At 36.2% G+C, this 14,188-nt stretch overlaps 1 protein-coding gene across 1 annotated transcript in view; it reads right to left on the minus strand.

The window, feature by feature from the left end:
• Positions 1-14,188, minus strand: part of agap3 (ArfGAP with GTPase domain, ankyrin repeat and PH domain 3) — an 86,910-nt gene that overhangs the window by 36,491 nt on the left and 36,231 nt on the right. Inside the window, 2 exon segments of the mRNA XM_043225947.1 lie at positions 3,212-3,364; positions 13,451-13,622. Of these exon segments, the coding sequence (XP_043081882.1) occupies positions 3,212-3,364; positions 13,451-13,622 (325 nt within the window).

The following is a 14,188-nucleotide window of genomic DNA, read 5'->3' on the forward strand; positions in this document are numbered from 1 at the left end:
GGTAACCACGCTGAACGTCCTAACAACTGCATTTTCCGAAAATGTAAAAACCTGTTCTTTTATAAAAACTGAACGTCCTAAGTAAAACACTAGTGAAGTACACAACATAATTAAGAGATATTTGATACATGTGAAGTACAGAATATAATTAAGAGATAACACACACACACACACACACACACACACACACACACACACACACACACACACACACACTGCAGACACACTCTCTATAACGCGCAGCACAGGTATAACTAAGAGCAGAGTGCAGATTTAATCAGAAGGATCAGTATTCAGAGGCTGTAGCTCAGAGAGAGAACAACACTCACATCATATGGAAATAGTTACTGTTTGAGAAGATTATTAATCTACCGCTGCTCATCTCAACAGTCCTGATCTGCTGGTTGACCTTCAACCCTTGACAAGGATAATGGCATGACTGGGGCTTGCTTAAGATCCGTTTAACACCTAAATAGGCATCAAATGTGAATTTGCGTAAAACATCCCTGACTATACGCAGTCGCAGATATATGTCGTTCCAGCACAAAAGATCATCTACCATGCACTGAAAGTCAATGAAGCGTAATCATGTTTTGTATTGTATAGATAAAAAAATATTGTATCTTTTTTTGTGCAATGCAGCTTGGTTTTTGGGGTAAGATTTTGTCTAGAAAGAAATTAAAACTTGCGTTCATCAAGGATGTATGTGTGTATATATATATATATATATATATATATATATATATATATATATATATATATATATATATATATATATATATATATATATATATATATATATATATATATATATATATATATATATATATATATATATATATATATATATATATACATATATATATATATATACATATATATATATATATATATATATCTATATATATATATATATATATATATATATATATATATATATATATATACACATATATAATATACTGTAAATTAGAATTTCCATAGCATGAACGTAATTACTGGCGTATCAGTATCTAATAAGTAATTAAATATCAGTGCATCTTTCTCACAAGTCAACTAGTCATCTGTTGAACAACTAGTTCAGTATGTATGTCCAACCATGAATATGTGCGACAAAACAGAAAAAACCCCTGCAATCTTGTACCCAACAAACAAGGTTTTCTCTAGGTGTGCTCTTTCCCAAGATCTCCGTTGTAAAACTCTATTATCTCTATTATGATCTGTAAAGCTATAATACTCTCAGTAAACGCAGGAACCGAGAGGCTGATGGGTAACAGGTCATAGAGAAAATGCATCCACCAAATCCTGATACAGCTAAAAGTCTGAATATGCGTGCTTGTGTGTGACAATAACTATTTTACACCAGGGCCTAATGAAGTGCTTTGTCACACACACACACACACACACATATGCAGCTCATTTTGTGGCTACGGCCGCTTTGAGTAATTCTGCTTTAGGATGTGGAGCTGATGGGTGTAGACGGGGGGCCGATGGCGGAGTGGGGCTGAAATTGATTGTTCGACAAGCAGAGACGAGCAGAGAAGGGCGAGTGTCGCGCGGCGTCGTGTTCTGTCTGCGACACCACGGGGCCACGCGGCGGGGCCTCCATTTTGCTCGTAAAGAGCGCTCTTTAAACTAGCGGGGCCCCTGGGACCCTAACAGAAGGAGGGGGGGAGGAGAGAAAGAGAGAGAGAGGGCGAGAGACAGAAACAGAGAGGGCGATAAGCGCGGGGCGGAGGGGGAAACAGAGCAGCCGCTAATGAGAACGACGAGTGCGCAAACATGCATGGAAATGACTGTTATTCTGTTGATGTGCATTTAAGTGCTTTTTTACTGCCAGCCGACAAAGAGAGGGAAATAACCAGTGATGAATGTTGTCCCCGTAAAGCATTCATTTTCCAACGCGGGAGGGGAAAAAAAGAAGTAGTGAAGACGGGGGGAAAAATGTGCAGCGTTGTTACGCCCGGCAAATATATTATTTGACTTCACTCAAGTGCATTGACAGGATAGAGAGAGAGAGAGAGAGAGAGAGAGAGAGAGAGAGAGAGGATAGGTGAAATGGAAAAACTATTTGCAGTTGGTGGCGGGACCAGAGTTGCCATTAAAAAGCCGCAATTACCAAATTATCCTGATTAGCGATTGGCTTGTTAACAGCACAACCACTGATACAAGTAATAAACCAAAGTGCCATACAGTTACTAATACTAATAGACTACTGGCTTTAACGTGTTGAAACCTTCGGTTTGACGCAAAACAAAGAGCAGTCGCTGGACTATTCTGACTGGCTTGAAGACACGATGAAATTAATCTTTCATTACTTACTGTGTATACGATTATTTCATTTAATTATTTTAAATAAATAAATGAATAACATAGGGCGGGCTTTATGTTTGGGTTGTTAAGTGGATTTTGATGTGGACGTGGGCGTTGCTTTCAGATGCAGAGGTAGTCGAATGCAAGCTTGCTCGGGTTGGATTTGGTTTACGGTTCGTTTTTTCGTGGGCTGTGAATGTGTCGAAGCACTTGCAGTTATTAGCACTGTTAACCTAGCAGTTATGCACACTACGAGCCAAACGATTTTGAATACCTTTGCTTCTCACCAAGGCTGAATTTGCTAAAAAATACCGTGAAATATTATTTCAAGTTAAAATAAGCGTTTCCTATTTTAATCAATTTTACGTTTTAATTTATTCCTGTGATGCAAAGCTGAATTTTTCAGCGTCCTTACTGTGTTGTCAATGTTGAAAAGCACTGCTTTCAAACTTTTGACCTGTACATTACATTTACGACACTATACTTGATGTTTTATTACATTTAAACTAATTAAAGCCGTTTCTAATACAACCGCTGAGGAAGTGATGGCAAATTTGACCTTTTTCTCTTTTCCGAGCAACATAATCTCTTGATACATGTTTGAACTATTTTCAGAGTCATGACACATCACGCAAAATCGCGGATTTTAATTTGCTATTAGGGAAAAGTTAAACTTGCTATAGCTATAGTTTACACAGCTATAGCTAAATATTCAACAAAAATCTTTTGGCACGGTACATTATATAGAAAATACACACTAAAATCACATGCATTGATGCATTCATTGCATGCTGTTGCACTAATTTGGTACAACTGGTGCATACTGCCTCCATCGACGACCGATGCGAAAAACAACCTCACATTAAAAGTGTCTGCAGTGAGGTGCTTTTCCTCTGACCTGCTGCGGTGCTGATAACGGCCTCACTCCACTGTTCTGCGCTGGACACGGAGAACGAGCGCTGGTGCATGCCCTCTTTGCTGGTGCCCAAAGCCACGCCAGCCGCCGAGCCCCCGGACTGCAGAGAACTGCTGCTGTTAGAGTGAGGAGTGCCTGACAAACAGAGAGAAATTCAGTTAGAGAGACCTTCAGATCACGCTTCACAGGGCTTTGCGGGTATATTAGTACATAGGAGGGCATGTTAGCGTACATATTAGCACCAAAAGTATATATAATACACTCTGCAAAAAGTTAAAAAATATAATGCCCTTGGGACAGTACACTTTGAAAAGGTACTAACATGAAGTTTTAAGTTACTAATAAGCACAGTTTAGTGTATATGACGATGTTTTAATACATATTAGTACCTAAAGCGCATATAGTAGTAACTTTTTTCGGGCAGTGTAAATGATCCATTATCAGTAAATGTGACAAACATTAGAGAACAGCGCTAGCAACGACATAGCCATGGGTTCGATTCCCAGGGAACGCATGAACTGATAACATATTTATCTCAAAGTAATTTTAGTTACATTCAAGGCATACATGTATACCATAGTACTAAATGACTACTATATTCATTCACCATCGTATTTACCTTTTTTTTTTTTTTTTTTTTTTTTTGTGATTAGCTTATTTACTCAAAAGTATAGTCCACATTTAAGGGTAGCCACTGACTTCCCTTTTCCCCCGTGCTTTCGAAGTCAATGGGTACCGTCAAGTGTTTGGTCAACTAAATATGTTCTTCTGAAACTCATACAGGTTTGGACAGAATGAAGGAGTGCAAATGACTGGGTGAATTATCCCTTAAACAAAAACCCCAAAGCACCACTTTCTGTAAATGTAAATCATACTTTATGCCACAAGTCAAAATAACTATAGTATGCATAAAAACTATGGCAAAACTACGTTTTAGTGGTAACACTTTATTTTACGGTTACACCTATTCGTTGATTATTAGCATGCATATTACTACAATATTAGCCATTTATTAGTTGTAATTAAGCACATATTAATGCCTCATTCTACATGATCATATTCTGCATCCTCATCTTACGCAATACCTTAACAACCACCTTACTAACTATTAATAAGCAGCTAATTAACAGTCTATTGAAGGAAAAGTCATGGTTAATAGTTAACAAGTGTTCTGAAGTTATTACTGTAACCTGAAGCCAATCGGCAAACAACCTCAGAAGCGCCGTTGTCCTACAGAAGAGATGAGAACCTAAAAGTATCAACCACGCGCGCTTAAGAAGTTACAGTAAAGATCTCATCGGCGCTCGTCTGTCTCCGTGCTACATGAGCAGTCAGCGCCTCACCCGTCTCTCTACCCAGCTCCCTCTGCGTTTCTGCCACTAATTAGCCCTTAATTAACAAGATACACTCGGAACGGTAATTAGCTCTCCCCCACTCTCTGCCTGACACATCCATCTCTCCCGGCGGCGGCGGCGGCTGCGCTGACGGGCCTCCCCGGCTTCAATCAGCAGATCCAAGGGCCCGTCCGTGTCAGGGGTCCTTCCCTCCCGTTACCCCAAAAACCGGCGCCCCGCTTGACAGAGACGCCCGCTAATACATAAATCTCCACATTTCAGACTCAAGGTCAGGTTCGGATGGATTTTCCTGCCCGTTTCCCCTTTAAGACCCAACATCGGCTCGGCTCATTTTCAAATCGGCTCGATACTGCCGTCAGCCCGTTCTTACGCTTTTCGGTCGCCCCGAGGCTTTAAGAAACGGCAGACTCTGCGAAGACGAAACCCGTTTAAAAGTTTTACCCACGTGCACGTCGACAGAAAAACTTGAAGAGCACACGGAAAACATTGATATTTTATTTACTAGGCTCTAATGCATTTCACAGTGGGACTAAACTTTTCTCTGTTGTTTTTCGCTTTATGCAATTTTGCCTTTTTCTCCGACGCGTTCCCTTCGCTCCCCTCCCTCGGCAGCGCTGATTTGGAGCATGCTAATTTAGCAAGTACTCCACAGCGTGAGGTTGAAGCTCTATCGCTCTCTCCCTGCAAGAGACGCCCTTCCCCTATGGGGACCGCAAGATTAATATTCTCGCACCCAACAAGATAATTACTGATACTAATTAGACATGATTATGTGAATTTGATACACTTATTACTCTCGCTAATGGTTAGGACGCATTAGGCTAACAAGAGTCTGTTCTTCGCAGTTTACTTTGGCGCCTGGCAAAAAAGCGTCTTCACACAATCAGTAGTAATTCGGGAGTAATTGAAAGAATAGAGGGTTATTCTTATATTTGTCTGTTCGGAGACATGTAATCACACCAGTATTGTTGAAGAGAAGATTTTTATTAATTCTGTCATAATATTGCCCCTGACTACATCCCTTACCGATGAATCAAACAAGACGCCGCTATTACTCGGATCAATGCCGTATGATATTGGCATCCTACAGAAGAGGTAATTATTGTTTCAAAGCAAATTGCTTATGAACTATGCGTTCATGAACCTATTGGAGTATCAATGATGCTCCTTTAACGCTCATAAAAACCTGCAACAATGTATTTAAATGTATTTAAACCACTAACTGGTGTTGAAGACACTACAGACTAAAATATAAATATGTAATCTAAAAAAAAAATTAAATGGTTAATGTTTTAAAAAATTGTAACAACTAATTTAATGCATTATTAATGAAGATATATAGTGCAAAAAAAGTTTTTGTTTATATGTGTATACTGGTTATGTTTATTATGTATATATAAAGTTCATATATATAAAAAAAAAAAAAAAAAAAAAAAAAAATATATATATATATATATATATATATATATATATATATATATATATATGAAATATAAAAATATTAAAATATAAACAAAAATGTATATACATTAATATTTTTACATATATACTGTATGTGTGTTTAATAATAAATATACACAGCACACATAAATATAATGTAAAGAAACTTATTTTGGATGCAAATCTCTCTTCCTTTCTCTCTCTCTCTCTCTCTCTCTCTCTCTCTCTCTCTCTCTCTCTCTCTCTCTCTCTCTCTCTCGCTATTAAACATGTTATATGTTTTTTATATTTAGTGTATATATAGAAATTCAGAAATCAGAAATGAGTGTTGGATGAAAAGTAATTCATATCTAAGGCGGACATGTCTCCAAATCAACTAAATGAAACAACAGTCCAATATTCCATCTCCAAAACAACTCCTTAAGCACATAATATCACACTCTTGTTATTTATGATTTTATTTTGTTCTTTCTGGCTTGGCTGGTAAAAAAAAAAAAAAAAAAAAAAAGACAAAATAAGCCCCTAACCATGCCTCATCTCCATCAAGAATTCAACAATCATCACTAATTGTCAAATTTGATGCTAATGATTGATGAATTAAACATGTCTCCATCAATTAGTCCCCAGAGAACAATTCTGCATAAAAAAGGGGATAATGCAATTACAATGTGGAGAAAATCAGAGGAGAGCGCAGGGCAAAGACTGTACAGAGATCTCCTGCCACTTCACACACGAGCGCAGAGCTAGAGGTGACCATGAGGGGCAAATTCTCACAAACACAGACAAAAGAGTCAAAAGTCTCCAGGACATGTACACCGTTTATTAGTAGAAGTAAAAAGTGGGTGGAAAACTTGTTTGGAAACAATCATTGGTGCATTTGCAACAACCTGGCAACCGCACGCAACACTTAAGCATCACGGTAGTAACTATGGCACATACATTTAACACATATATTGTACTGTTATTCCTTAATATATTACATATACATAAATTATATCATTAAGATGCAGTCTGTAAGTTTTGCCTTCTCGTCGCCATCTAAGTAAACCATGCTTAATTAGCAAATGATTATTATTGCTGTACTTCATTCTCAAATGATTAATTATTAAGTGTATTAGAATGTAGATTTATATTTCTGTACAGTATAATCTCTAACTGTCACATCATCCATATTTAAGAAATTCTTTTAACCCAAAAAGCAAACTATGCTCCCTTCAAACTGGCAGTTTTTGTTGACAGCTTCTTTAGGTTTATCTAGTTATTTACTTGCTCAAATATGGATTTTGGTTCACTTTTAACCAAAAAAAGTTACGAACTGCAGCTTTAACATGTATATGTATTTACTATATATATATATAATAATATGTTGATTTCATCATCATACATTTTCATTATACTATGTTATGTATCTATCAAAATTAATTTATATACTTATGAGATGAATTCTATAAAAATGTATTATAATATTATGTACTTTAAATATAAAATAAATGCCATAAATAAGACCTAATCTATAAAAATTAAATAAAATACTAAACACTTTAGAATAGGTAACATTTGTTAAGCCCTCAATAAATTCTTAATTAGCTGCTTATTAATAGTTAGTAAGATAGGTGTTAAGTAAGTTAAATAAGTGTTAAATACGGCATTGATTTTTTTGTGCTTAATTAAAAAACTGTAAAATAAAGTGTTGCCAAAAAACTAAATATAAAGGCCCAGGTTTACAGACAGATCTCATCTTAAGCCAGGACTAGGTTTTAGGCATTTAAACAGCTTTTAATAAAACGCCTTGTTGCATCTGTGCATGTTTTAATATCCTTCAGTGCAGTTTATTCTCAGTTAGAACAACTTGAACATGCTTTTTAGTCTGGGACCAGCCTTAAGACTCGTCTGTAAAACCAGAAAATAATCTACCAAAAAACGTCATTTACGCATTATATTTATAAAATTAAATGTGCATCATAAATATTATAACATTACTAATACAATAATAATTTTTTTCTTCATAGGACACGATCAAGTTATATTTGCAGTTCTGTTTGGTGCTACTGGCGTCAAAAAGAAGCGCAATGTTTCGCTGAAATTCCCTGCTTTATCAGTTCTGTTTTGCATGCATGTACACGCGGTCAAATCAAAATCAGATTGCGCCGAAATGCACTTTTCTTGCTATCCGTACATGCTATTAGGCTAAGTATTAGGGTCCTAGCGCGGGGAGGCCTGAGGTTGTGGTGTTAAGTAGAGGCGATGGATTAGCAGGGGGTGGCGATGATTTCTCCTCATCTTTCCTCGTTTCTCTCGCCGAGCGCTGTCAGATGGCTGATGAGCCGTGGAGCGAGCCCTGACCCTCCGAGCCGCCGCTGCCATTATATACAAGTGCGGAGATAATGAAGCATCCATGCTAATGTGGAGGAGAGGGCGGGGAGGGGTCAGGCGGAGGGGGTTGGGGTTCGTTAGATCATCCGCTCTTCGGGGTCAAGACCAAACGGCAACCGAGACGCCCTTACAAACCGACAGCTGCCTGGATGAACCGCTCGGAAAGACGTACGGATTACATTGTGTCCGTTTGCGCGAACCGCAATGATCTCGACATTGGAAATATACGGCGGGCCTTGGCGGAAACGTCGCGACAACCAATAAACCCACATCTCCAGCCACAACTTTGAGAGCGCGTGGCTTGAAATGGCGTCCATTCGATTCCGAGCGGCGTGTTGGATAATAAGCGTCTGAAAGCGTTTTGGAAAGACTTGCGACGTACAAAACATCTTATTTCCTCCTCACATATAAAAGAGCAGCCGAAATGATTGCGCCATTATTGAAAGAGACTAACGTACGTGGTAAAGTGTCGTTAAAGGGGACTCGATCATAAAAGTGCCGGATGAGGACATTTATACACACAAACGCATCAACACTGTTCATTTGGAGGGATCTGGGATTGACTTCAGGTTTGGAGACGAAAAAATTTGGTTGATGCTGATGTGGATGGCTAGATAGACGGATGGCCGTTATTACGCCGATATATAAAATTCTCATAAAAAAAGACGTATATTCTCACTGCGCTTACTAAACTGTAGTCAGGAGTTTTTCAACTGCCAAAGCATTTTAAACTTGCTTAATTTGGTAAGTTTTAAACAGAGTTTTTGCATTAAACTCAACTAACTGCACAAAGAAAAATACAGTAAAATTCACCAAAAAACAAATAAATAAAATAGATTTAAAAAAGTATTTTTAAACTGATTATTTTCACAACTGTATAAAGTAAATTAAACATTTTAGCCTATGCATGATTGAAAACAATTGGTCTTTTATCAATCAAGCGATAATTTGAAAATACTAACTATTAGAAGATTTATCAGTCTCTCTTTAAAAAGTCTTGAAAAAAATAATAAAATACATGAAAATAAAAAAAAATAATATGGAAAAACAGAAAATACTGACCAAACCTCTTCTGTTTAGCCATCTGCAGAGTTATCTGCCAATATGATGACCTCTAAACCAATAAATCAGCTGATACTTGGTTAGTTTATTGCAGCTTTAAAAAAAATGCAAACATAAAACACGCAATTATCTATCAAAAAAGATCCAAGATATCAACCATTGCAATCACCCTTAGAACAACCAAATGTCAACTAATGTTTTGGTTTATCACAACCAAAAACTCAAGAAACATTCAAAAAATGATTTGAAAATAGACAACACTCTCTTATCCACGGACAAAAAATGGAGTCTTAAAAAGAGAGATTAAAAAGTAGATTAAAAAATGAACATAGGGTGTTCATAGTTCAGCCAGCTCCACACTTATCAGCCAATACGATCATCTTTAAAATAATCAGATATCAGCTGATATATTGGTTTATTGCAATTTGAAAAAAACAAACAAACAGATAAATAAAAAAGTTATGAAAACATGCACTATTTATCAACAAAATCCGCAACCGGCTTTAAAAACTAACATTACGTACAAAAAAATATCCAATGTGACCACCTTCAAAACAACCAAAAATCACGTAATTTATTGGATTATCTAAAATCCTAAAAATTCAAGGACAATTCTAAACCGTATTTAAAACAGACCACATTCACTACCCGCTGAAAATGGTAAAACCTGTTTTGTTTAACCAACTCTGCCACTTTTGGCCACTACGATCACCTCTAAAATAACCAGACCCATTGGTTTATAGTCAAAGCTACAGATAAATGGAAAAAAAAACCAATCTGCTCACACCTGATATAATAAGAGCTGATAATTGCTTGATAATGTATTGCAGATATTATGTATATAAACGCATTGAATATAAGTACAATCTAAAACAAGTGCATTGTACCGAACGCAACTACCTAAGCCTTCCTAATACGAAGTGGGGCTAGATTTTCTCGACCACTGCGACCATCTCAAAACGACTAAACATCGCACAGACACAGCATATCGTTCCATCAGTGCACAAGCTACATCTTAGTTCACGAGGACAGCCTGCATCTTATGTACTACACGTAAATGAACACGAGCGCCTCACACACACACACACACACCTCTACAGCAGATGTCATTGATTAAATCTGATAGGCAGGCCCATTAGCGCTCTGATATTATATATCTGTCAGCGGTGACACAACTGAACGCACGCTTGCAGAATGATCATATTTAAAACGGTTCCGGTGAATACTTAGCAGAAAGATTAGACCGGGCCTCATCGAGACAGACTCTTTTACTTGCGGACACATGCGTTCATTCATTTGCGCTCCTTCACTCCCTCACTCTTTCTTTTCCCCCCCCTCATCTCCTCAATCCCACACCCCCCCCCAGAGCTCCTAATGGTCTTTAGATCAGGGGGAAGTGTATGAATTACAGACTAGAGAAAAAGACAGGGCTCAGCTAGACCGCCATGAATGAAAAATTACCCCTTTGTTCCCTCGCATCAATTGCATGCCTAATGAAATCAAAATCAGATTGCATAATCAAGTGTACGTCCTCCACTCGGCGGAGGCCCACCGCGAATCGTAACCTTTTCCCTCTCGAGTGGAAATTAACGCAATTTTCCTTTAATACGGCGCGGAGTGGAAGAGGGAGACGCGGAGAGCGGGGCCGTGTCAAAACGGGACCCCGAGCATTACGGAGTGGATTTGCGCTAAAACGAAGGTCAAATGGCGTATGTGTAAAATAACACTAATAAACAGCCACCTCAGAACCGCCAGTGTGGAACGAAACGCAAAACGCTGCTATAAGAACTGCTCAAAATCACAAAACCAATGATTGAAGTCAACATCGTTCCTAAACGTGACGCGTTTCCAAGTTGCACAGAATGAAAAAGTAGAAGACATTGATTTTATGTCAGGAACGGATTATAGAATATGAACATTTGAGTTAGTTTTTTTTTTTTCAGCTAATTTAGTCACAAAATATATATATTTAGTATAATATTTGTTGGGTTTTTTTCTGTAATTTGTAATTTAGTTTTAATATTAGGTTATTAGAATAGTCGATAACATGTATGTGACACTATTAACAAATTATATGCAACAAATAAATGCAAATGTTTTAACATTTTACAAAAAAACTTTTTTTACATTTTTGTTATCAAACTAAAATGTTATTTTTATCAACTAAATAAAAAAATAATTTGGGAGGAAAGTTAGTAATAATATTTACATATAGAAAGATTATAAAGACGATTACTTGGAATACTGTGCTCAATAAAACCAAAAATAGGCTTTAATATAAAAATATAAAAAAAAATTCATATTGATTTTCTGTGATGCATTACCTCAATACAAACGTAACCAGTCTTAACTAACGCTCTTATATGTGTGTATCTGCTGCCCGAGGCCACGTTTGAGCTTTTTACCCAGAAATCTCTATTTTCTGTAGCTTGAATAAAACAGCTCCAGATGTTGTGACTATTTCAGGTCCGCATGCCCCACAATTCTCCTCCTTTTAACCTTACGTTCACCCTCTCCTCTGCAGTCGACTGAAGGTTAATTAGTCGCCAACCTGAAAGCAATATCAACTTCTCCGATTCATGCGGCCCAGCAACACTGACAAATGCTCCTTATGCCTCTGTGACTAATAAACCCCCGTCCCTATCCAACACAAGACTGGACACCAGCCAGAAAACTGCAATTCCCAGAAGCCCTTGCTGACCTGTCTTTAATGGTGCAAAAGCAATTAGCCCCAGCTAAGTGAAGCGGAGGTCCTGGCCGGTTGTGTTTCCACAGCGGTCGTGCCAGCTTGCAGAGCCCCTGGAGAAAGTTGTTCCTGTTTTTTATTAATTACACTTGATCTCAGCTCTCTAAATCCAATTATACCTTCCCAAACTCCCTCTCAAGTGAACGCAGAGTAAATCTGGTTCTCGCAGGGCAAAAATGAAAACCAGCAGTACAACGAATCGAACATGTTTTCTGAATTAATATCAATGACAATTTGCTCAAATAGTTACTGATTTTTTATATATTTTAAAAACTACGGCAAGTTTTTAAATGAGGACTTTCTTTAAAACACTTTATGTTTAATGCAGAATTATTAATGTATGAATTGCATTGTTCTTTGCATTATAATGTACATATTTCATTATACATAAGGCTTTAAGTAAAGCGTTATCTGACATTTTTTTAATAAAAAACACGAATTGTGGTTTGTTAAATAATTATATTTAAAAATCATTATAAAGGTCTAAAGTTTCTGGCGTACAAAATACACATTTTAAAACAAATGCATTTTAAATGTAATAAAAATGTACATTTTTTAATACTCATTTGGCAACTGTGAATAATTATTTCAGATTATTTTATGGGATTTTCTTTGAGAATGCATGTAAAGATTCTAAATTATTAAAATTATAAAAATTAGTCATCAAAGTTATTTAGCTGTTATTTAATTATTTTCTATTTATTTAATTATTTATATATATATATATATATATATATATATATATATATATATTTAAATATACATATATATTTACACATATATATATATATATATATTTTTAATATATATATATATATATATATATATATATATATATATATATATATATATATATATATATATGTTAAAAAAAAAAAATATATATATATATATATATAAAAAAAAAAATATATATATATATATATATATATATATATATATATATATATATATATATATATATATATATATATTTTAATCATATTCTCGTACTAAACTTATTGTCATAGTTGTCCTTTGCCTCTGAAACGCTTCCTATTTTAGCTGAAATCACCAATTCCTCCAGCTGACTCAAATAGAACTCACTTTTCACAATACAAATAATTACTGATGAATAAAATTAATTTCTGCTGTAGTATTCTTGCGAACACCATTTCATGTTAGGTTTAATGCTGCAACAATCTGTACACAGAATATCATCAAAATAAATAAATGCAGAACCCCCGTGACGGTGTTAGTACTCACTTGTGGCCCCGATGCCGAGTTGTAAAGTGCTGCGGTCTTTGGTCAGTCCGTTGGTTTTGGGGCTGGCTGTAGGGGCGACCGTCGCCACCGCTCTGGGCGGTCTCTTCCCAGGCACCTTCACCGTCGTCCGCAGCAAATCGATTTCTTTACCGTGGACGTTCTGCATGTAGTCCTGAAAAATGTAACGTTGTGTAGTTTTAGATCTAGGCCGGGAAAAATTTAAAGTGTGTAGACACACTGAGAATGAGGCTGTAAAAGACAGAATCTATTCAGTAAGTTTCAAAATTAAACAAGTTCCAACTCAGTTCAATATTAAAAAGGAAGAAACAACACTACTTTAGAACACTATTTCAGCCTCATTTTTAGATGAATGCAAATATAACTGGTGCAAAATTTTCACTCAGGAATTGTTAATAAATTTCACAAAGCAATTGCAAGTGATGCACTGAATTAAGCATTACATTTGTTCTGTATGTATATATATATATTTTTTTTTTTTTTTTTTTTTTCTTGTAAAAAAGTATTGCAATCATTTTTACAGGGTACCTGCAAGAATACTTGTAATAATTTTTTTCTTGCTTCGGTATCTCTAAAGGTTTTAGGTATTTATGTGTTTTTTTCCCCCGCATATTTAAGTCTTTACTAAAAGTTTAAGTTCTGGATTTCACGTATGTTCTAACATTTCTACCTTTCGTTTTTAAATTGAGACATATTTTCAATATTTTGAAAATGAACAGC

Source organism: Puntigrus tetrazona, chromosome 24 (assembly GCF_018831695.1).
Source record: "Puntigrus tetrazona isolate hp1 chromosome 24, ASM1883169v1, whole genome shotgun sequence".
Taxonomy (NCBI): Eukaryota; Metazoa; Chordata; class Actinopteri; order Cypriniformes; family Cyprinidae; genus Puntigrus; species Puntigrus tetrazona.